Raw genomic sequence first — 25,045 nt, forward strand, 5'->3', positions numbered from 1 at the left:
ACAACCCATGCAGCCAACACACTTTTTGTCCCTCTTCCCTGCAGGAGAAGGTTCAGGAGCTTGAAGACTCATACGGCCAGATTTGGGAACAGCTTCCTTCCAACTGTGATAAGGCTGCTGAATGGATCCTAACCCGGATCTGGGCCGTACCTTCCAAATATCCGGACCTGACTTACACTACCTTACTTTCCCTTTTCTATTTTTTAATTATGATTTATAATTTAAATTTTTTATTATATTTACTTGGATTTGTACTTCAGGGAGCATGAAGCGTAGAATCAAATATCGCTGTGATGATTGTACGCTCTAGTATCAATTGTTTGGTGACTAAAGTATTCTGGAGATGTACAAGTTCACGTAAAGTGAATATCTGACACATGCAGTACTGTGCACAAGTCTTGGGCACATTAGTATGGCAATTGCCATACTAATCTGTGTTGCATCTGATCAGGGTACTTCTGTGGTTCGTCTCTTAAAAAATGCCTTATGGGTAATTTCAATTTAATAAATTAACCGAATGCTTTCTCCTCTGGATTTCTGTCACGTGTTAATACCACATCATTGTGCTTCTTTCAGGCGGGCTGCGTCCATTTCCCACACAGTGCTCCGTGTGAGGTCAGAGTCTTGATGCTGTTGTACTCCTCCAAGAAGAAAATCTTCATGGGTCTGATTCCAAATGATCAGAGTGGCTTTGTGAATGGAATCCGACTGGTCATAACCAACCACAAGAAAGCCCAGCAGCAGAAAATTGAACAGCAGAGAAATGTAAGCCCTTTCATTAGGCACCACTGGTTAAGAAAATGGCTTTCTCTCAGTGTAACTTGTGTTTGGGTGGGGGAGGAGGTGACACAGTCATTTCAAGGTGGTTTGTCCATTTCCATGTATCTGGGTGTATCGTATCTCAGATGTTACCACATTAGAGGAGACAATTTTACCCACAAAATCTGACAAATCGAATGGCTGCCTACCATGTCTTCACACTTTTTCCCACAGTATTTGTGATTCTTTGTCTTCTCCCCACTCAAGTACTTAGACATTTGTTTTTAAGCACCACAATTAGGCATGTCTGCACCACATAACCCCAACAGCGTGCTTCCAGACTCAAAGTGCCTTCTTATAAAAGGAGGGCAGAAAGAAATCTTCATGGCACTCATTCCTCCCCTTATTAGATCAGACATTTATTAATCACATGAAATCCTCTCCTATCAGCTTCCATCTTTTCCAGCCCTTTGTCATTTCCACCAATCACCTCCTAGCTTTGTGCATCATTCCCACTCTCCCCCTCCCCATCTGTTTATCACCCCTTGCCTTTCACCTGGATCCACCTATCAACCACCAGCTCTTACTTCACTCCCTCCTCTTACCCTTTTTGTGTCAGCTACTCCCTTTTCCTCTAGTCCCGATAAAAGTTTGCAATCCAAAACATCGACCGTCCATTTCCCTCTATAGATGCTGCCTGACTTGTTTAGTTCCTTGATTTTGGGTTGAGACCCTACATCAGGACTCAGTCCTGATGAAGGGTCTCGAACTGAAACGTTGACTGCTCCTTTCAACGGATGCTGCCCGACCTGCTAAGTTCATCCAGCTTTTCTGTACATCTTGATTTGACCACAACATCTGCAGTGTACTTTGTGTTTATATTTTGTTCCTGCCACTTTTGCCAGTTACCTTAGTCCAATGGTTCTTGGCGATCTCACCAGTGAAAACAGCTCCTCACCAGCCTGCCCAGCCCAGACTCCTGCGTTTTTCAGTGCTGGGGTCAGATCTCCTCTCAGCTTCCAGACCACGGAGTCTTGCTGAAGTCTGGCCTTGCTGAAAGTTTGATGTCCACATTTTTGTATCATCAACTGGGAAATTCTGTCAATCTCAATTAGGTATCTAGGTCACTCATGAACAATATCCAAGTGATTTAATCCTGATTTCAAGATAAGTTTATTGTCATTTAAATATATAGATGTATATAAGTTATATAACCATATAATGTATATGGAAACACAACTTTTCTCTGAACCAGAGAGTAAAGCATAGTAGTTCACATAACACATGATAACTTATGAAGATAAAGGTAAAATCTACAGATGAATCTCACACAAATAACAAACTAAAGTGCATTAATATTAAATACTGTAACATACTTACCATTAACAGATGTAACCAGTGATCTTAGAAAATATATTTATAAGGGATGGTACCTGTAGCCCAGCTTGTAACTGGTATATAATATTTAATAATATAATTATATGATAGTTGTGTCATCACACTATTAGAGTAATAGTGCAATATAGCATGGATACAGGCCTTTCAGCCCATCTAGTCTCTGCTGACCACACTGTCCACCCAGCTAGTCCCAGTTTCCTGTGTTTCAGCCCATATCCCTACAAGGCCTGATCTTCCATCTACCTGTCCAAGTGCTGCTTAAGTGATACTACTGTACCTGCCTCGACCACCTCTGGCAGCTTGTTCCATATATTCACCACCCTGTGTGTGAAAAGGCATACGTACGCTTGATACATGTTGATCTTATTAGGAAGGAGATCAAAGATTTCAAGTACATCTATATCAAAGTATGTATACAGAATACAACCCTGGGATTGTCCTCCCTCAGGCCATCAGGAAACAAAGAAACACCATGGAACTGGTTCAAAGAAAACATTAAACGCCCACCGCACAAAAAAAAAGAACAAATTGCGCATACAGGAAAAGATAAATAATTCAGAGAATATTTAAACATCAAACTACAGAGTCCTTGAAACAGACTAGGACTGTTCAATTTAGCTCATTTCAATTCAACTTAGCGCTGTGTCATTCGTTGACTGAGCCATCAAATCACAAGCCCAGCCCAGACTCCTGATCATCTGTCACAATCAAAATAGCGCAAAATAGCCATCTTTAAAAGAGTAACCAGAAGCACACACAGCATGACCGCAGAGTGCCCTAAAAATGAGTCCAATTCACAAACCACGCCAATCAAACCTTGTCCAAGACCCAAGACTCCTGCATCTTCCTCTAGCAGCAGTGAACGAGAGGGAGACCAGTGAAATGCAGGCAGACGGCACTGACCACCCACCTGCCTTCCACTCTCCACTCTCGTAACTGAAATTCCACATGGTTTCATAGGCTCAGGAGTGATGGAATCATTAATTTCCCCACTGCATTTCTTCAGTCACTGGCCAGGTTACTTTTCCCTTGTGTTCCTAATTCTCTTCCTCTGTATGTGTTAGGGCATATTAATAGTATCCTGAAACAAAAACTTCATCTTGAAAGTTTCTTCCCCCAATCAGTTAATCTGATCAGACAGACAGACATACTTTATTGATCCCGAGGGAAATTGGCTTTCGTTACAGTCGCACCAACCAAGAATAGTGTAGACAATATAGCTATAGAAACCATAAATAATTAAATAATAATAGGTAAATTATGCCAAGTGGAGATAAGTCCAGGACCAGCCTATTGGCTCAGGGTGTCTGACACTCCGAGGGAGGAGTTGTAAAGTTTGATGTCCACAGGCAGGAATGACTTCCTATGACGCTCAGTGTTGCATCTCGGTGGAATGAGTCTCTGGCTGAATGTACTCCTGTGCCTAACAAGTACATTACGGAGTGGATGGGAGTCATTGTCCAAGATGGCATGCAACTTGGACAGCATCGTCTTTTCAGACACCACTGTCAGAGAGTCCAGTTCCACCCCCACAACATCACTGGCCTTACGAATGAGTTTGTTGATTCTGTTGGTGTCTGCTACCCTCAGCCTGCTGCCCCAGCACACAACAGCAAACATGATAGCACTGGCCACCACAGACTCATAGAACATCCTCAGCATCGTCCGGCAGATGTTAAAGGACCTCAGTCTCCTCAGGAAGTAGAGACAGCTCTGACCCTTCTTGTGGACAGCCTCAGTGTTCTTTGACCAGTCCAGTTTATTGTCAGTTCTTATCCCCAGGTATTTGTAATCCTCCACCATGTCCACACTGACCCCTTACATGGAAACAGGGGTCACCAGTGCCTTAGCCATTCTATTTAGCCTCCCCCCCCCCCATCTATTACCCCTGTCACGGGCTTACATTGTAAATACATGGTGTTTATATATTTACACTCATTTTATTCCATACTCACAACTTTATTTTTATATAATTTTTTATTCTTTATAATTGTTAAATGTTGCTTTTTATTGTTGCATGTCACACCCTGACCAACACACCATAGCAAATCCCTAATACATGTAAATGTACATATAAGGCAAATAAAGTTGATCCTTGAATGCTTCATTTAGACTTTAAAGCAATGATGGATAACTGTATTACTGGACGGCATGGTAGCGTAACGGTCAACGCAGAACTTTTACAGCTCCCGCTGTAAGGTAGGGTTCAATTCTGCCCGTGTCTGTAAGGAGTTTGTACCTTCGCCCCATGACCTCATGGGTTTCCTCCGGGTTCCCCCGTTTCCTCCCACATTCCTGAGATGTACGGGTCAGGGTTAGTGAGTCGGAGCTCAGAGGGTGGCCTGTACGTGGAGCAAACTACCTGAGGAAGTACGGTGACAACATCAAGTCAAGTCGCTTTTTATTGTCATTTCAACTATAACTGCTGGCACAGTACACATTAAAAATGAAACAACGTTCCTCCAGGACCCTGGTGCTACATGAAACAACACAAATACATTAGATTTCAGACCTATACTGATAAACTCCAAAGCCCCTTTAGAGGTATTAAATTTAAGAGACTACTAGACAAGTATATGGAGGAATTTAAGGTGGAGGGTATATGGGAGGAAAGTGCACAGTAAAGGGCAAATTACAATATAATAAATGATGTAAATGTAAACAATGTTTTAGCAGGAATTGAGAAAGAAATGAGCAAAAATTGCAAAGGATGTAGAGTGGTTTTCTGTTGAGTGTGTGTGTGTGTGTGTCCAGACTCTGGGAATTGAGGAGTCTGATAGCTTGTGGGAAGAAACTGTTGCACAGTCTGGTCGTGAGAGCCAGAATGCTTCAGTACCTTTTCCCAGACGGCAGGAGGTGGAAGAGTTTGTATGAGGGGTGCGTGGGGTCCTTCATAATGCTGTTAGCTATGTGGATGCAGCGTGTGGTGTAAATGTCCATAATGGCGAGAAGAGAGACCCCGCTGAACCCTTCAGTTCACCTCACTATCCGCTGCAGGGTCTTACAATCCGAGGTGGTGCAATTTCCGAACCAGGCAGTGGTGCAGCTGCTCAGGATGCTGTCATTACACCCCCTGTAGAATGTGATGAGGATGGGGGGTGGGAGATGGACTTTTCTCAGCCTTCACAGAAAGTAGAGACGCTGCTGGGCTTTCTTGGCTATGGAGCTGGTGTTGAGGGTGAGATTCTCCTTGAAACATTTAAAGACAATTGGACAGGGCATGGATAGGAGAAGTTTAGGTGGGCCGAATCAGTCCAACAGATGGGCATCTTGATCTGTCTGGATGAGTTGGGTGGGGTACTGCTGTGCTGTATGGCTCTATGGTCTAGACTCAGCTAGACAAGTACAAGAGCATATATATGTGTGTGGCACTGTAGTTTAGCAGTTCGCAGCGACTGCAAGATCGAGGTTCAATTCCTGCATATGTCTGTAAGGAGTTTGTACGTTCTCCCTGTGAATGCACGGGTTTCCTCTGGGTGAGGCTTCGTGTGTTTAGGAATGCTAAGTTGGCGCCTGAAGCACGTGACATTCATGGGCAGCTCTGAACAATCCTCGATGATTTGACAATGCAAACGATACATTTCACCATGTGCTTTGACATACGTGACAAATAAAGCTAATCTCCCTTTTTAATCTTAGCTTTTTCTTCGCAGCAGCAACTGGGGGGGACACAGCAGATGGGAGCTGGGTCAATGCCCAATCCAGCCTTCATGCAGAAGCCGCCTGGAGCAATGCCAGTATCTCAAGGAGTGCAGCAGCAGCAGGTGACGCTTTTGAGCTGAATGTTGACATTGAACTTACTGTGTTGTGGGTCAGAGGAGCTACATGATCTACTCTGCATTTGGTTTTAATTGTTAGCCCTATTTCATTTCGTTTCCAGGTTGTTTATTGTCATTCATCAGTATGCGAGTGTAAAGGAGAATGAAATGATTGTTACTCTGGATCTGCTGCGGTAAAAACACACAGTAAATATAAATATACACTCAGTGGCCACTTTATCAGGTACCTCCTACACCTAATAAAGTGGCCGCTTAGTATAAGTTCATGGACTTCTACTGTAGCCCTTCAAGGTTCAGTATGTGTGCATTCAGAGATGCTGGTCTGCACACCACCGTTGTAACACATGGTTATTTGAGTTCCTGTTAGCTTGAACCAGTCTGGTCATTCTCCTCCGACCTCTCTCATTTACAAGGCGTTTTTGTCTACAGAACTGCCACTCTCTGCATTTTTTTTTTGCTTTTTGCAGTCTCTCAAGACTGTTATGCATGAAGATCCCAAGAGCTTAACAGTTTCTAAGTTACTCAAACCACCCCATCTGGCACCAACAATCATTCCCGGTCAAAGTCACTTAGACCACATTTCTTCCACATTCTAATGTTTGATCTGAACAACAACTGAGCCTCCTGACCACGTCTGTATGCTTTTATACATTGAGATGCTGATAAGATAATTGCATTAACGAGCAGGTGTACCTATTAAAGTAGCCACTGAGCGTAAGAGCACCCTATAAAATGTCATGTTCAAGTCACCGAGTGTGGCTGTACGTATAATATTTTTATGCTGCAGAACGCAACCTAGCAAGTGAATGCCATTTCTCATTGCACTCAATTCAAGGAGTGAAATTGCAAAGTGAAATCTTAACTCTCTCCACAGATGCTCCCCGCCCTGCTGAGTGTTCCCATCCCTTTCTGCTTCCACTTCACATTTCCGGCATTTGTAGTTCCTGACTTTTAAGGCATAATAAAAGTGCTTTACTAATGCCTTGGCTGCCAAAGTGCAGGGGCATTGAGATTGGCCAATTAACTGGACCAGTTTACATAGGAAAAAGTCTCTTTGATGTCTGTGGGGGCTGGTGTGGTACTATTTTTTTCCCTAAACATTTCCTTCCAACTTTCATAAATGTGATTAGATTTGTAACTTCTGCTGAATTTTGTTTGGAGATACAGCACGGTAACAGGCCCTTCTGCCCAATAAGACCAAGTCACCAATAAGACCAATTGGTCACCAGTGTGACCAATTAAGCTACTGACCCATGCGTCTCTGGAATGCAAGAGGAAACTGGAGCACCTGGAGGAAACCCACGTGGTCACAGAGAACACGAGGAAATCTGCAGATGCTGGAATTTCAAGCAACACACACAAAATGCTGGTGGAACGCAGCAGGCCAGGCAGGATCTATAGGGAGAAGCACTGTCGGCATTTTGGGCTTAGACCCTTTGTCAGTTCTTTTGCTGAGAAAGAAGCAGAGAGCTTTAAGGCAGTGGTCCCCAACCTCTGGGCCGCGGACTGATACCGGGCAGCAAAGCATGCAGGGATGCAGCAGTAGCCAGAACGCACCCAGCGCATCTTTAAGAAAAAAGCCGAAATAAACAAGCTAATTAGGTGCCGCCTGGCATGTAAATTCGGCCTAGATCAAAGGCGATTGATTTGGGCCAACATTTACGTGCCAGGCAGCACCTAATTAATTTGCTTGTTTATTTCGGCTTTTTTTCTTAAAGATATGCTGGGTGTGCGCTGCCTGGTATCGGTCCGCAGCCCAGAGGCTGGGGACCACTGCTTTAAGGCCTTGATGGGAGATAGAAGTGTTATAGGGACAGGACATCCATGGTAAAAATGAGGCAATCAGGGCCAAGGAATTGAGCATTGTTGAGACCAAGAGCATGGAAACTGTCATGGACTGAACCAAGGGGGACAGAATAGTGTCTAGGTCAGGGCATAAGCAGGCAGGGACAATAGGTCTACCCGGACAGTCAGGTTTGTGGATCTGGGTAGAAGATCGGAATGGGCAGTATGGGGTGAGGGAGCTATGAGTTTGCTGGCTGTGGATGGGAGTTCTCCAGAGTTGATGAGGTTAGTGATGGTGGAGGCAATATTCCGATGGTCCAGACTGGGGCCTTTCTCAAGGGCTAAGTAAAAGGAGGTGTCTGAAAGTTGCCACTTGACCTTAGAAAGGTAGAGGTCACTCCCCAACATTACAACAACACCCCCTTTGTCTGTGCATTAGGTAATGTGGAGGACAGTGTGTTTAGAAGGGGTAAGGTTCAAGGAGGAGTGAGGAATGCTGAAGTTGAGCCGGTTAGTGACTCGTCGGCAATTAGAGATGAGATCCAGAGCAGGCAGAAGACCAGAGGGGAGGGTGACCAAGTAGAAGAGGCAGGTTGGAGACAGAAGTGGTTATCAGTGTAGGGTGGGGAATTCTTGCCAAAGAAGTGGGCTCGGAGACTGAATGACAGAAGAAGAGCTTGGCATCGTCTACTCTGCGCTCGGGTTTGATCTTCCAAAGTGAATCACTTCCCTCTTTTCTGGATCGAACTCCATCTGCCCTTTGACAGGCCAGCTCTGCATCCTGTCAATGTCCCATTGTAACCTACAACAACCTTCTACACAGTGAGATTGTCAACTAGGTCAAAATCCACAGATCCTTTCCCGAACCTGCTGATATATACCATCTGACAGAAGATGGCTATGAACCCTGATCCTTTTGGCAAGCATTAATAATTTAAATGATTATAAACATTTTTCTCCTTTTTCCTCCCTCGTCAGATGCCAGGACAGCCTGTGACCACCTCGATACCCCAGGTTCACACGGTGACGACGATGGATGACCAGCAACGACAACAAAATCTGGTAGGTCTAACTGAAGTCTTAGCATCGGTGTTAATTTGTTATTGTCACAAGGAAAAAGGAAAAAGCCTTGCAATTTATTAATACAGTTAAGTTCAAGCATAGGTATTTAAGGCAGTACATGGGACAATCAATAAGGAGAATGCAGAATATAGTATTTGAGGTTACACTTACAAAGAACGCAGCACTGGAGGCTGCCCTGGGGTTGAGCACTGTGTATATGCGTGGGAAGAGGGAAGGAACGAGCTTGTTTCACCGTTGTTGCTTAATTGCTTGGTATGTTCTGTTTTGTGTTACCTGTTGTTGTGCTGAATATCGTTGGCATGCTATCCCGGTGCTGGAATGTGTGGCAACACTTGTGGGCTGTCCCTGCCCCTGCCCCCCCCCAAACACGTCCTTGCATTGGTTGTTAACACAAATGGCAACGATGGGATAGAAATGGTCTTTAAGCCTGATGGTGTGGGGTCTCCCTCCTCCCCCTCTCCCTTTCCCCCCAGTCTCTCATATTTATACAATCAGAGACAAGTCCATGGTAGTGCAACTGTTTGGAAGGGCTTTGGGATGACATCTGCATTCCTTATCTGGACGATACAGGTAGTCCCCGAGTTACAAACATCCGACTTAACGGACAACTCATACTGTCCGCCATTTTAAGTCGGATCGCGACGCCATCTGCCATTTTAAGTCGTTGTCGTTGACACTGTGTTGAGTGTTTAACTTTGAATTTGGCTTAAATTTTTCTTAGTAAGATTCACCCTGATCCCCCCCCCCCCCCCCCACTTTCCAGTCAGCTGGTGGCGCAGTGAGATCAGCGCCAGGCTGGAGAACAGAGTTTCCCGAGTTCGATCCAGTGATAGACAGTTCCCGTGCCAGGTTGATGTCGATCCAGTGACTCCCGAACCATCCGTGCCGGGCTGATGTCGATCCAGTGACTCCCGGACCATCCGTGCCGGGTTGATGTCGATCCAGTGACTCCCGGACCATCCGTGCCGGGTTGATGTCGATCCAGTGACTCCCGGACCATCCGTGCCGGGTTGATGTCGATCCAGTGACTCCCGGACCATCCGTGCCGGGTTGATGTCGATCCAGTGACTCCCGGACCATCCGTGCCGGGTTGATGTCGATCCAGTGACTCCCGGACCATCCGTGCCGGGTTGATGTCGATCCAGTGACTCCCGGACCATCCGTGCCGGGTTGATGTCGATCCAGTGACTCCCGGACCATCCGTGCCGGGTTGATGTCGATCCAGTGACTCCCGGACCATCCGTGCCGGGTTGATGTCGATCCAGTGACTCCAGGACCATCCGTGCCGGGTTGATGTCGATCCAGTGACTCCGTGTGCCGGGTTGATGTCGATCCAGTGACTCCCGGACCATCCGTGCCGGGTTGATGTCGATCCAGTGACTCCCGGACCATCCGTGCCGGGTTGATGTCGATCCAGTGACTCCCGGACCATCCGTGCCGGGTTGATGTCGATCCAGTGACTCCGTGTGCCGGGTTGATGTCGATCCAGTGACTCCTGGACCATCCATGCCGGGTTGATGTCGATCCAGTGACTCCGTGTGCCGGGTTGATGTCGATCCAGTGACTCCCGGACCATCCATGCCGGGTTGATGTCGATCCAGTGACTCCGTGTGCCGGGTTGATGTCGATCCAGTGACTCCCGGACCATCCGTGCCGGGTTGATGTCGATCCAGTGACTCCCGGACCATCCGTGCCGGGTTGATGTCGATCCAGTGACTCCGTGTGCCGGGTTGATGTCGATCCAGTGACTCCCGGACCATCCGTGCCGGGTTGATGTCGATCCAGTGACTCCGTGTGCCGGGTTGATGTCGATCCAGTGACTCCCGGACCATCCATGCCGGGTTGATGTCGATCCAGTGACTCCCGGACCATCCATGCCGGGTTGATGTCGATCCAGTGACTCCCGGACCATCCGTGCCGGGTTGATGTCGATCCAGTGACTCCCGTACCGTCCGTGCCGGGTTGATGTCGATCCAGTGACTCCTGTACCATCCGTGCCGGGTTGTCGATCCAGTGACTCCCGTACCGTCCGTGCCGGGTTGATGTCGATCCAGTGACTCCGTGTGCCGGGTTGATGTCGATCCAGTGACTCCCGGACCATCTGTGCCGGGTTGATGTTGATCCAGTGACTCTGTGTGCCGGGTTGATGTCGAGCTTGCAGCTCGACCTCGTGAAAAAAAACACTGCCACCGCCAGTTTAAATTCCTGCGCAGAATATTATGGAGGATCAAATACCCAAACCCAGCACAGCCCCTACTTGTCCCATTTAGCCTGTCTCATCGCGGTGGTCCTTAGGACCCAGCGGACCTCGGGAGCCGCCACCCGCAGTCTTTCTGTTCCATTGACGGGAAGCGATCGCGATTGAAAATATAATGGAAAATTTCCATCGATCATTGGTAAAGTGTTAGGCTACAGTCGGTCAACGATCAGAACAATCTCAAAAGGATAATGGATAAAGTGAGAATAATGGAGCATGTGAAAGGCCCTGCCCCGATGAAAGCTACAATTATTACTAAGCAACGCAGTGGTTTAATTATTGGAATACATATGTTTCTTAAGTGCATAGAAAGGTAAAATATATACTAAGACCAATGTTTGGACTAACTGACGTTAAATAATACCGGATGTACTTGTTCCGACTTCCATACAAATCCAACTTAAAGACGGACTCAGGAACGGAACTCGTACGTAACCCGGGGACTGCCCGTACACTGGTTTTCAGTAAAACCTTTGACCATGTGAATAACGTACGAACAGTGCTGCAACGCCTCGGAGAGTACGGCATCAAACTCAAGCCAAGTAAGTGTGACCTATTCAAGCGTGAGGTCCGCTGTTTGGGCAGAAGGGTTTCGGCAGAGGACAGTGGAGTTGATCCAGCCGACTTCGAAGCTGTTAGACACTAAAAGACGTCAGACCTCAGACTGTGGGCCAACTCAGAAAAATGCTCGGTTTGCTCACCTACTACAGGCAGTACATCAAGGACTTTTCACGGAAAGCCAGCTGTCTGTATGAGCTACTGAAAGCAGATCCAGCTGAAGTTCCCGACAACTGAAAGCCACAAACCAGGGTAAAGAAAGTGAGCCATGTTGTACCCTCAAACAAACTGATCATGTGGACAGACCAGCACCAACATTTACTTGAACAGCTGATTGACTGCCTGCTCTATCTACCAGTGTTAGGTTTCCCTGATTTCACTCAGCCATTCATTGTACACACGGATGCATCACCCCAGGGCTTGGGAGCGGTACTGTATCAGAAACAAGACGGCAAGCTTAGAGTGATTGCTTATGGCTCTCACACAGCTGAAAGGAACTATCACTATGTAACTATGAAAATAGACAAGGGAGAGCCAGTGGAGGTAGTGTACATGGATTTCCAGAAAGCTTTTGATAAGGTCCCACATAGGAGATTAGTGGGCAAAATTAGGGCACATGGTATTGGGGGCAAAGTACTGACATGGATTGAAAATTGGATGGCTGACAGGAAACAAAGAGTAGTGCTTAATGGGTCCCTTTCGGAATGGCAGGCTGTGACCAGTGGGGTACCGCAAGGTTCGGTGCTGGGACCACAGCTGTTTACAATATAAATTAATGATTTAGATGAAGGGATTAAAAGTAACATTAGCAAATTTGCTGATGACACAAAGCTGGGTGGCAGTGTGAAATGTCAGGAGGATGTTATGAGAATGCAGGATGACTTGGATAGGTTGGGTGAGTGGGTAAATGTATGACAGATGAAGTTTAATGTGGATAAATGTGAGGTTATCCACTTTGGTGGCAAGAACAGGAAGGCAGATTACTATCAAAATAGACTCAAGTTAGGAAAAGGGGAAGTACAACGAGATCTAGGTGTTCTTTGTACATCCGTCAATGAAAGCAAGCAGGCAGTGGAGATAGCTAATGGCATGCTGGCTTTTATAACAAGAGGAATTAAGTATAGAAGTAAAGAAGTCCTTCTGCAGCTGTACAGGGCCCTGGTGAAAGATTGGAGCGACTGGGCTTGTATACACTGGAATTTAGAAGGATGAGAGGGGATCTGATTGAAACATATAAGATTATTAAGGGATTGGACACGCTGGAGGGAGGAGGCATGTTCCTGCTGATGGGTGAGTCCAGAACTAGAGGGCACAGTTTAAGAATAAGGGGTAGGCCATTTAGAACAGAGATGCGGAAAAACTTTTTCACCCAGAGAGTGGTGGATATGTGGAATGCTCTGCCCCAGAAGGCAGTGGAGGCCAAGTCTCTGGATGCATTCAAGAGAGTTAGATCGAACTCTTTAGATATCGGGGTCAAGGGATATGGGGAGGGCAGGAACGGGGTACTGATTGTGTATGATCAGCCATGATCACAGTGAATGGTGGTGCTGGCTAGAAGGGCCAAATGGCCTACTCCTGCACCTACTGTCTATTGTCTATCACCTCCATGCAGGCAAGCTAGAGTTCCTGGCTTTAAAATTATTTCCCCTTTACCATCAAGTACAGACTGGGAAAAGAGAACAGTGATGCCGATGCTTTGTCGAGAATGCCGCTGGATGTGGAGTCACTGATGAGAGAATGTTCGGAGGAACTGCCGCCTCACACCATCGCTGCCGCCATACAAGCTGTTGAGGTACAGAAAGAGCCCCCTGCAACTTGTTCACTCACAGCTGTATCCATGTCAGCCTCAGCTGAAGATGAGCCAGCCACTGCATCAATCAGCCCCATACCAAAAGAACAGTTAAGAGTAGCATAAACATCAGACCCCGTCATCTGTCTTGTGTTAGAAAGTAAACTGTCAGGTTCCAAGCCACCAGTCAGAGAGCTGAGAGCATTCAGTCCGAGGACAAAATGCTTGTTCAGAGAGGGACAGATTGACAATAGACGATGATGGCATTCTACACCGAACCACCACTGCCCGTAAGCAATTAGTCTTGCCAGAAAGCTACAAAGGGAAGGTGTTGGAAGAACTGCACGATCACATGGGACACCAAGGTGTTGATCGCACAGTATCTTTAGTGCGTGACTGCTTCTTCTGGCCAGAGATGCAATCAGACATATGTGACCAAAGCCTGCACTTGTCTCAAACAGAAAAAGCCCTGCCACGATACCAGGGCCCCATTGTGACGGCACAGCCATTTGAATTGGTGTGCATTGACTTCCTCCATCTCGACCGATGCAGAGGTGGATATGAGTACATCTATTGTTAGATGAGTTATTGTTGATCATTTCGCACGTTTTGCTCAGGCATACGCAACCACATCAAAGTCGGGGAAAGCTGCTGCAAATCTCATCTTCAGTGACTATGCCCTGAAGTTTGGCTTCCCCTCTCGCATCCGCCACGACCAAGGAGGAGAGTTCAAGAATCAGTTGTTCAGTCAGAAACTTAGCGGAGTGGCGGGGTCCAGAACAACGCCCTCTCACCCGATGGGGAACGGTCGAGTGCACATTGTTGCAAATGCTAAGGACACTGACGGAGACACAGAAATCAAACTGGAAGGAGTCCCTGAACAGACTGGTGTGTGCCTATAACTGCACATGCTGCGAAGTGATGGGCTACTCACCATCCTGTCCGGGAGATCAGCCAGGCTGCCAGCTGATATGCTCGTTGGACTGGTTCCAGTGATCAGCGAAATTATGTGGAAAAGTGGAAACAAAGTATGGAGGAAGCATACGCCATTGTAAGGGCTGCCAGAAGGAGTTAAAGGTACTATGACACAAAGTAAGGAGTTCAGTGCTACGAGTCAGTGAGCGTGTCCTGACACCCAGAGGAGGACCAGGTAAACTCCGGAACTACTGGGAGGACACAGTCCACACAGTGGTGAGACAAATGGGGTCAGACCTGCCAGTTTATGAACTGAGACCAAAAAGGGGTAAGCGACGCTCCACTAATGCCCTGTGATCACTTACCTTTTGAGACACAACCAGAGATAGCTACAAATGACCAGGGGAGACAGGAAAAGAGACACCAGCCTGCACATCAAACTCAGGAACCGGATGAGGACAGTGAGGATGAGTATGAGCTTCATTATGAGCCGCTCCGGCCCCCCACGGTGCCAGCAGAGACATTGGGTGGACCGGAGATGGAGCCTGAACACAGGCACCCACCAACAGTAAGGAGGGTTGAAACGCAAGCTCCTGTTGCACCACCCGCGCAGCCCCCTGAAGGGGATCAGCTGGAGGGGTTTAGTGCACCTGCTGAAAACCCGCCTGGTGAGGAAACAGACTTACCTGCTGGAAATCTGCCTGATGAGCATTCCTCACACCTCTCCTCTTCATCAAGCGCTGCTCCTGAACCTGAGGAGCCGCCTATCAGCTGCCACAAAGGCCGAGACGTGTGACCTACGATCAGCTTGGCGTCCCTTCCTGCTACAGTGTCCAGCCAGACGTTGCCTCTCTACCGTGCACCGGGACTGGTCGCATGGCTGCCACCCGTACAGCCATACTACTTCCAGCCCCCCCAGCCAGCGTGAGCCTACAGACTTGATATGTTTGACTAATGTCATGGACAATTCATAGACTGTTTATACAGATCATTGTATATCATAGACGTCACGTGATGACGTAGGATCGAGACGTGGAAGTCCAACTCTCCCGTAAAAATATAATAAATTAACGTTTAAGTGAAGAAAAGTCTGCAGAGTAGCCTTGATCTGCTCGCCTGAGTTCGATTGCTTCTGTTTCCACCCACATACCCCGGGGAAATCATGGTATTTTCCTCACTTGAGTAACAGTTTTCAATTAGGAAACCCGTCACTGTCCTGATTATTTCTCCCCATTTTTCAGGTATGTTGTCGGTGATTTACGCTGTTAAAGGGGTCATGATAACTTTCTAATATATTTGAAGTGTCAGGAGAGTGTTTATGCAACGTTTTGACTAAGTTAAGAGTAATGTTTTGTCGAGTATATTAAAGAGTGTGTGTGAGTGAAGCTGCCAATATTTTGTGTAACAGTTCTGCTTGTTTTGCCATTTTGTGAGTTTACATGTGCACCTGTGTAAATGTATTTTGCACAATTGTTTGTGTGTTATTTATTTAGTAACTTCATTAAGTTGTGAGAGGTTACTGAGCTAATGCTACGCATTATTCACCAGTAACAGTTGAGAAAATGTGAATGATGTCACAGGCAAATACTATATATTGCTGTAATTTACAGAGGGTATGTACTCTGACACAACCAATTTGTTATGAAGATATGTTTTTTTGTAATTTGTATATATTTTTCAATGAGGAAACACCACATCATTGTCGTGATCATCATTATTTCTCCCCGTTTTTCAGGGGCGTAGTCCATAGTATGCTGTTGCTGAGGTAGGGTTTGAATGTGCAGGTTGGTTCAAGACCTGCTTGTATGGGACTTCAGGCTTCTGTGCCCATGGCAGCAGCAACAGGTAAATGGCATCGCCCAGATGTTAACCTTTAAGGGTAAATCTAATCAAACAATACCTGGATTGGGCAAGTAATCTTATAAAAGATTTGGCTCTGGTGGGATAAAAGGCAGAAAATGCTGAGAAACTCCTGTAAATCAGGTAGCATCTGCAGAAAGAGAGGCGGTTAATGCTTAAGATTGGAGACCTTTCATTAAAACTGGGAAGGTCCCCTTCCTTTCCTGTCCCGATGAAGGGCCTCAGCATCTCAGATGCTGCCTGACCTGCTGAGTTCCTCCAGCATTTTGGGAGTGTTGCTCAAGGTGAGAGTGCTTTGATTTGAAGTTGCAGGGAGGATGATCGATTGGACAGAAGGAATATCTGCGGTTGTCATGGGATATCCACTAGAGTTTTCAGGAGTTTAGAGGTGACTTGGTTGATCCTGAAAAACCTTGACTGAGTGGATATGTGGGGGAATCTAGAACTAGAAATTCATCACTTAATATAGAATATATAAAATACTTTTTGAGAGTGAGTGTTCAAAATACTCCTCCTTCAAGGACAGCATGTTTGTTTTAAGGTGATAGATCTTGATGAGTAAGGCATGGCCAATGACTACAACCAGATCTGGAAAAAGCAAACTGTGCAGAGTGGAGAGTCTGCAGACAGATCTAGATAGGAAAACTAGATAATCAGATGATTATTTAAATGGTGACAGACTGCAGTGTGCTGTTGTGCAGAGGGACTTGGGAGTGCTTGTGCATGAATTACAAAAGGTTGGTTTGCAGGTGCAACAGGTTATCAAGAAGGCAAATGGAATGCTGACCTTCATTACCAGTGGGATTGAATTGAAGGACTGGGAGGTTGTGCTACAACTATACAGGTTAATGGTGGAGCCACGTTTGGAGTACTACATGTTGTTCTGATTTCCTTGCTTGAAAGATCTACTGGCTTTGGAGGCAGTGCAGAGATGAGGGGGTTTGCCTGTGAGGAGAGATTTGAGTCACCTGGTACTATGTTTGTTGGAATTCAGAAGAACGAAAGGGAGTCTGATAGAAACATGCAATTATGAAAGGGATGTGTAAGACGGAGGCAGGAAAGCTGTTTCCACTAATATAAGAGTCTAGAATTAGGGGACGTAGCCTCAAGATTCAAGGAGCCAATTTAAGATGGAGATGAGGAACTGTTTTTCCCAGAGTGTAGTGAATCTGTCAAATTCTCTACTTAGGGAAGCAGTAGAGCCTATACCTTGAAATATATTTAAAACTTAGACATTTACATAGCAGAGGAATTAAAGATTATGGGGTAGATGGAGCTGAGTCCACAGGCAGATCAGCCATGATCTTATTGATTGAGGAAGCAGGCTCAGTGGCCCAGGTGGTTGACTCCATGTACTTACTAATCGTAAGGCTAATGGCCGAATCCTTGCTACCCTCTGCAGTTGCAGCACAACCTGGAAACTTGTGCCACTGGTCTTCTCTCTCCTTTGGAATTGGCTTTTATTGATCGTTGTTTTTCCACGTCTCTCTCCCACGAACAGCAGCAGCAGATGCAGCTCCGAGTGCAACAGCAGGCGCAGGCTGCGACGCAGCAGCAACAGTCCAGCGGCCCGCCCCAGAGTCAGCCTCCGGCTCCGCAGCAGGCGGGCGCCCTGCTCCGACCACCCAACCCTGGCGCTAACCCTCAGCTTCGCAGCCTGCTCCTCAGCCAGCAGACGGTGAGTACCACCCCAAACACGTTGGCTCTCCCAGCGGTTGCTGATGCTTTATGGCGTCACTGTGTAAAGTGCACACACAGAATGCTGGAGGATCTCAGCGGGTCAGGCAGCATGTATGGAGGGGAATAGATAGTAAATGTTTCCTGCTGAGACCCTTCAGGACTGGAGAGAAGCCAGATTAAGGAGCAGGAAGAGTATAAGCTGGCAGGTGATAGGGGAGACCAGATGGGTGGATGGGGATGGACGTGGGGGAATGGGGTGAGAACCTGAGATGTAGGGAGGCTAAAGGGTTGAAGAAGAAGGAACCTGATAGAGCAGCCATTCTCAACGGGGGCCCTGGCACATTTGAAGGGGGCCACCAACTGAAAACTGTGAGAAGGGGAGCCCCAAGTGTTTATGGGGGCCCTGGTAACTGAACCGATGAAATACCGAAGCAGCAACCTTCATTGGAGTCAATAGTTTCCTTCTGATTTATAATATCTTTCCAACACACTGTTTGAATTTGATATCTCAACAAGAGGTGACCTCCAACTGTCATTGTCTAATTTGGAGCCCGATATCATGAAACTTGAAAAGCACCAAGCTCAAGAATCGTATTAGGCCTGATAGATGTTTAATTTCATAGTCTTTTTTTAAGTTTTGTCCAGTCTTTTTTTTAAGTTTTGTTAGAATATTCAAGTTTTCTTGGTGATCAGTAATAAATGATTTTCTGTCTACCTGTTCATGTTGTATCCCTGTTTGAAAGGGGGGCCCTGGAACCTGAGAAGAGCTCGAAAGGGGGCTGTGGCCAAAAAACGGTTGAGAATCACTGTGATAGACCATGGAAGAAGGAGGGGGATCAGAGGGAAGTGAAGGGTATTTGAAAAGAGAAGGGGGTGAAGGGAGAGCCAGAATTGGAAATGGGGAAAAAAGGGAGAATTGAGGGAAGGGGGGAGAAATTACCAGAGAAATCAGTGTTCATGCTTTCAGGTTGGGGGAACATTAACTGTGGCAGGAAGATTCCAAAATTAAGGCCAGCAGAGTGTAAGTTGCTGAAAACGTGGACAAAGGCAGCAAGAGACAGGAGACTCAAATGCTGGAATGTTAAGCAGCATCTGTGGAGGGAGAAGGAATGGGTGTCTTGGATGGGCAGTATCTATGGAAGCCCTCCCTCTCACCTCTGCACCCTCTGTCCTGATGCAGAGTTTCAACCTGAAACGTGAACAATCCCTTTTCTCCCCACCGATGCTGCTTGACCTACTGGATTCCTCCAGCAAACAAAGCAGAGCTCTTGGGACAACTTTGATCGTGCAACATTTAAGAGAGTCTGGCTGGCTTGCCTGGACATTCCCAACATTTTCTGCTTCCGTTTCCATTTCGAGCAACTTCAGTATTTTGCTTTCCAGTAACAGCTGTCGGCTTGCTGAGGCAGGAGTAGCAGATGCCAAATTCTTTGCCTGCAAAGTTTGGTCAGGGCCCTGGTCCACATATCTGCAGAAAAATATGCCTTTGCTATTCCTTAGGGGCAACATGGTAGTAAGATGTTTAGTGCAACGCTTTTCAGCACCAGTTGTAAGATTGTGTGCAAGGAGTTTGCCCAATCTCCCCATGACCATGTGGATTTCCTCCAGGTGCTCTGGTTTCCTTCCACAGTCCAAGATGTACAGGTTAGGGTTAGTGAGTCGGCCGTAGTGCACTGCACTGCCCTAAGTGACTGCTGATTCCTGGCAGCTAATTAATATGTAGATATCCCCTACTACGGTGTGTTTTTCTGGATAAATTGTCCTGCTTTTATTGGGGGAAATTGCCTATTCTGTTAGAAATTCCAGGTGGGTGTGACAAAGGGCTGACGTGGCATCTGATTGGAGAAGAAGGTGAAGCTTGAAATGGGTGGGAGGAGCGTGTGGGTGATGGGCAGATGGAAAGGGTGCAGGAGAGGAAAGAGACATTAAGAGGGGTGGCTGGTGATCAGGGGGAGAGAGGAAAGAGAAAAGGGGGAATTGGGCCAGAGTGGAAATGGTTATCGGATGTTCATGCCACCAGCTTTGAGACTGCGCAGGTGGAATACGAGGTGTGTTTGCATAGAGGTGTTCTGTTTTGTGTTATTGGAAAAGTTTTTGCCAAATTGTGCTGTCATCAAGAAGAGGGAATGGATTAAGATCACAGTTACTGCCTCCAAGGTTACCAGTAAAGAAATGGTTTTGACCTGAAAAACAACCAGCAATAACATTTGCCAGCTTTCAGCTGGAATGTTTCTTTTGTCAGAGAATTCTGAAGGAACTTGCTAATGTGCCAAGAACCTCACAGAGAAAGTTAAGTCTCAATAAGCGTGTGTTGATGGACTTGTCAAACATCAAATTGGAGAAATGTTTCTTTTATTGTTCCAAACTTTAGTTCTAGATTAATGTAAAAATCTGATGCAGCTATGGTGCTTAAAGGCATTTCTACAAACCATGGTAGTGTTCCAGGTTACTGTCGCTGACTTCATCTAACTGGGTTCCACATACCCACCATACCCACCATTGTTTTTTTTAAAAATATAAATAAAATTTACCTCTGATACTCCCCCCCCCCCCCCCATAGATTCTTCCAATCACCTTAAAATTACGCCTCTTCATTTCAGCCAGTTTTGCACTTGGAAAAAGTCTCTGGTTATCCATTCGGACTATGCCTCTTACCATCTTGTACACATCTGTCAGTCACCACTCATCCTCCTTCGCTCCACAGAGAAAAGTCCTTATAATATAGGACATGATTAGGCCATGTGGCCCATCGAGTCTGCTCTACCATTTCATCATAGCTGATAAAAAATTTCCTCTCAGCTCCACTCTCCTGCCTTCTCCGCATATCTCTTCATGACCAGACCAGTCAAGAATCTATCAACCTCTGCCTTAAATTTACATACAGACTTGGTCTCCACAGCTGTCTGTGGGAAAGAATTCTACAGATTCACCACTCTAGCTCATTCAACCTTTCCTCATAAGGTATGCTCTCTAATCCAGGCAGCGTTCTGATAGGTATCCTCTGTACCCTCTCTAAAACTTCCACATCCTTCCTTTAGTGAAGGGGACAGAACTGAACCCAACACTGCAAGTCTGGTCTAACTGGAGCTTTAAGAGCTACTCTCATTACCCCCGACTAATGAGGGCCAACACACCATCCGTCGTCTTAACTTGTGTAGCAACATGGAAGGATCTATTGACATGGACCCCGAGATCCCTCTGTTCCTCCGCACTGCTAAGAAATCCTGCGATTAATCCTGTATTCAAAGGCAGAGTACAGAGTACTTTTCCAGACTGAACTCAATCTGCCGCTTCTCAGCCCAGCTGTGCTTCCTGATAGTTTGTGTTACTTCTGTTTCTCTCCTAGTCGCAAAGTGGAGTTCCACAGCCCCAACAACCCATGCATCACATCCAGCAGCAAGCCTCTCAGATGATGCCTCACCAGTCTATGGGTCAACAGATGCCCCATCATGCCCAAGGACAGCAGCTGCAGATGCAAGGACAGCAGCTACTGCACCAAGGTCCTGGGCAGCCATGGGGCAGTCAGATGGCACAGCGACCACCTTTACAAGGTAAGAAGTCCAATTCTGCTTTGGGGCAGCGAATGCCCCATTAATGATGTGCAAGTTTGGGATTGGATGGGAGAGTGGACGTGAGGCATGATCGTAAGATCATGGGGTCGGCGCAGTGTTGGAGCAGTTAGCGTAACACTGTTACAGAGCCAGCAACCCGAGTTAACTTCCACCAGTGTCCATAAAGAGTCTGTACCTTCTCTCTGTGACCGCGTGCATTTCCTCCCACGTGCCAGAGAGATACAGGAGTAATTGGTGACGGTGTGATTAGGCAGTGCAGAGTCATTGTGCTGTGAGAATGTGTTACCGTGCTGTCACACTAAGTAAGTGTGTGAAGACTCTTTTAACAGAACATTTAGACCAGATATTCCAAGGTTTGATTTCCAATTTGTGATTTCTGCCCATCATCCCACTGTATATGAACTCAGGGTGTTCCTTTGAGTATGTCTAAGTATTGTCTGGTAAAAAAAAACGAGAGACAAACAGGCCCTTTGATTTGGTCTACACTGAACATTGAGCACATATTTATGCTAATTCCAGACTGATCTAATGTTGTTCTCCTTGTATTTCCATCAACTCCCCACACTCTAGCAATCACTTTCACGGTGGCTGATTAACGTACCAACCAACATCTTTAAGATGCGGGAGGAAACCCTACACAGACACAGAACAGGAGATCACGATTGAGGGGACTTAACTTTAAGATGTTTGGAGAATATCAGAAGTGGGGTCTTTTACACAGCGGTGGGTGATACCAGGGTGATGGCAGAGGGATTTAATAAGCTCTTATTAGGTGTCTGGGTAAAAGAAAAATGGAGGGCTACGTGGGAGGGACGGGTTAGATTGATCTTGAAGTAGGTTAAAAGGTCAATACAACGTGTGGGCCGATATATTATTTCCACAATTTGTCATCTTTTGCACATTGGTTGTTTGTCAGTCTTTATAATTTTTCACAAATTCTATTTAATCTCTTTATCTAGCAATAAATGCCCACAAGAAAATGGGCACACGATGATGTATACGTCCTTTGATAATAAATTTACCTTGAGCCTCTCTCGGTGCTTGGAGCTTGTATGGTGTAATGGCACGAGGCAACAAAATCATTACTTACACTTTTTATTTGTCACAGCAGTGACACAAAAATCTGTTTTTGTTTTTGCCAGTAAGGCCAATAGTAGCAATAGTGTTTGTAAGTTTTAATGATTTTGACCTGGGTACATTGATTTCAGGGGATTATCCATCGCGGGCCACCTAGTCTGTGATAGCATAATGCTTACTAATTACATGTTTTGAGGCCCATTTCCCTCCAGGCCTTTCTATCCAAACACCTTGTCCAAATGCCCTTTAAATGTTGTAATTTTATCAGCCACTACCATACCACATAATCACCACCACCCTCTGTGTGGAGAAAAAACTTACCCTTCATATGTCCTTTAATACAAAAGCCCCAGAATGGAAAGGGCAACAGGAAATGGTGGACACTTTCATATATTCTATTGTATGTCTTTATTTTCCTGTAAATGGTTGCAAGAAATAAATCTCAAAGTAGTATATAGTAACGTGTACTTCGATAATAAACTTTACTTTGAACTTTAAATATGGACTGTCTGGTTCTGGACTCCCCTGCCCTTGAGAAATAATCTATCTACCTATCCTCTGCCCTGAATAGTTTTATAAACCTCTAAGGTCGTCCTCTGCCTCCTACAAACAGTGAGAATAAACCCTGTCTATCCAATCTCTCCTTGTGGTTACCATCCTCCATTCCAGGCTATATGCTGGTGAATCTCTTCTCCACTTCATCTATTGCTACCTCTTCCTGTGGGTGCCAGTACTATTACACAGCAATTGCTTTGACCATCACAGCAGCAACTCTTGGGATTTGGCATTTATTTTTGATTTTGTAGATTCAGGCGGCAGGAATGTAAAAGAACTCATGATTGCGTTGGTGTAAATCTTCATTTTAAATCTGCAGGCCAAATGATGATGGGCTCAGGTCCACGAGGTCCAGTTGCCCAGGCTGGACTGCAGCAAGGTACAAGTCTGCTGGAGGAAGAAATTCTGATGGACCTTATCTAAAACTTTCGCAAGCTCGACCTGCCTTGTCAAAGGTTGAGAAGCCCAGACCCGAGATGCTCTCTACCCATACAGAGCAAAGAATTATTTAAATAGGTGGACAGCAGTTGGAAACTTTGTGTCTGTATGTGGGATTTTTAAAAATATATTTAGATTTTTCATAAAATTAGTGGATTGAATAGGTCAATTAAGACAGTCCTTATGAACCTATCTTTTTGAGTACTGCAGTTTGTTTGCTTTGTATTATTTTTGTTCAATCTGTATTAAATTGATTACTGCAATTTATTTTAAATGATTTGAAAAGCAGTCTACTCATATTTACTTAAATCCCTTGTGAATCAGCAGATGTGAAGGTTTGTTATAATCAGTCTCAGCACCTTGAACCTCAATAGTGGCAGATGGAGGTGGTCTATTCCGATCCACACTGACAAAATAAGTTTATTGGAAGGCAGAACTGCAATGGATTTCTCTACTTGTGAGTAATAAACATAAACTAAAAGATGAAAGCTCTGTCAATGTCCTAGTTTCAATTTGGAAGCTTCAAGATGCATTATAAAAAAAGTGGAAGTGTTGTAGCTGAGATTCGAGATGGTGTAGGCTGAGAATGACAGTGGGGCAGGGCAGTGTCAAGTCTGCAGAGCGAGGCTTGGAGTACAGTGGGTGGTATGGTTGTATAGTGGTTAGTACAGTGCTATTACAACACCAGCAACCTGGGTTCAGCTCTGCTATTATCTGTAAGTTGTCTGTCCTTCCGGTGACCACGTAGGTTTCCTCTGGGTGCTTGGGTTGCCTCCCACATCCCAAAGCTGTGTGGGTTAGCAGGTTAATTGGTTAATACACCCACCTGGGTGTAATCGGGCAGCGTGGGCTCGTTGGGCTGGAAGGGCCTGTTCGTGTGTTTTATCTCAATAAATTTTTCAGAAGCAAAGGTTGAATGGAGACATAAGAGACTGCAGATACTGGAATCGGGCACCAGACCATCCACTGGAGGGACTCAGCAGGCTGAGAAGCATCTGTGTGGTGGGGGAGGTGGGGGTAAAGGAATTGTTGACATTTCAGGTCTAAATCATGCATCCATCTGGAAAATCTCTCAGTCCAGCTATGGTTAAAGTACTGCATATGTCCCGATTATGGGAGTTCTACTGTAATCACACAATTGTGCTCACGTGCAATAAGCTGCATCCCACAAGACCCAGTTCCCTACTCCATGGAGCACTCCCTTAAATCCATTTTCAATATTTCAGCATTTTGCTTCCTAGCGTAATGGCCGCTTCACTTGCTCAAATTTGGGTCGACCCTCTCAGAAACTATCGGGGAATCAGAAGACAGGATTTAGAACCTTTTTTTATACAGTGGATCCCTACCGTTAACTAAGGGTCCATGGGCCCCAGGTTAGGAGCCCGAATTAGAAGTTAGTATTTTGAAGCTTCCATTCAGAAGAATTGGCAATATATAACATCTAAATTACGTTTATAGAAAAGTGTGAAGAGCACCTGTATTTCTGTTTACTGAGCAAATAGTTCACAAAGTAAACTAATAAACATTGGTTGTAAAGTTG

General features: G+C 45.8%; 1 protein-coding gene across 10 annotated transcripts in view; it reads left to right on the forward strand.

The window, feature by feature from the left end:
* med25 (mediator complex subunit 25) overlaps window positions 1-25,045 on the forward strand; it is a 78,823-nt gene extending 53,778 nt beyond the window's left edge. For 7 of the 10 annotated variants that reach the window (XM_059953937.1, XM_059953936.1, XM_059953938.1 and 4 more), the window contains 7 exons: window positions 577-765; window positions 5,811-5,921; window positions 8,700-8,783; window positions 13,280-13,411; window positions 17,685-17,861; window positions 21,210-21,414; window positions 23,387-25,045. In XM_059953937.1, coding sequence (XP_059809920.1) covers window positions 577-765; window positions 5,811-5,921; window positions 8,700-8,783; window positions 13,280-13,411; window positions 17,685-17,861; window positions 21,210-21,414; window positions 23,387-23,490 — 1,002 coding nt within the window. In that variant the 3' untranslated portion in view covers window positions 23,491-25,045. The remainder of the gene's footprint in view (window positions 1-576; window positions 766-5,810; window positions 5,922-8,699; window positions 8,784-13,279; window positions 13,412-17,684; window positions 17,862-21,209; window positions 21,415-23,386) is intronic. The other 3 variants (XM_059953941.1, XM_059953942.1, XM_059953943.1) reach the window with 3 other exon arrangements.

This window comes from Hypanus sabinus, chromosome 29 (genome assembly GCF_030144855.1).
Source record: "Hypanus sabinus isolate sHypSab1 chromosome 29, sHypSab1.hap1, whole genome shotgun sequence".
Taxonomy (NCBI): Eukaryota; Metazoa; Chordata; class Chondrichthyes; order Myliobatiformes; family Dasyatidae; genus Hypanus; species Hypanus sabinus.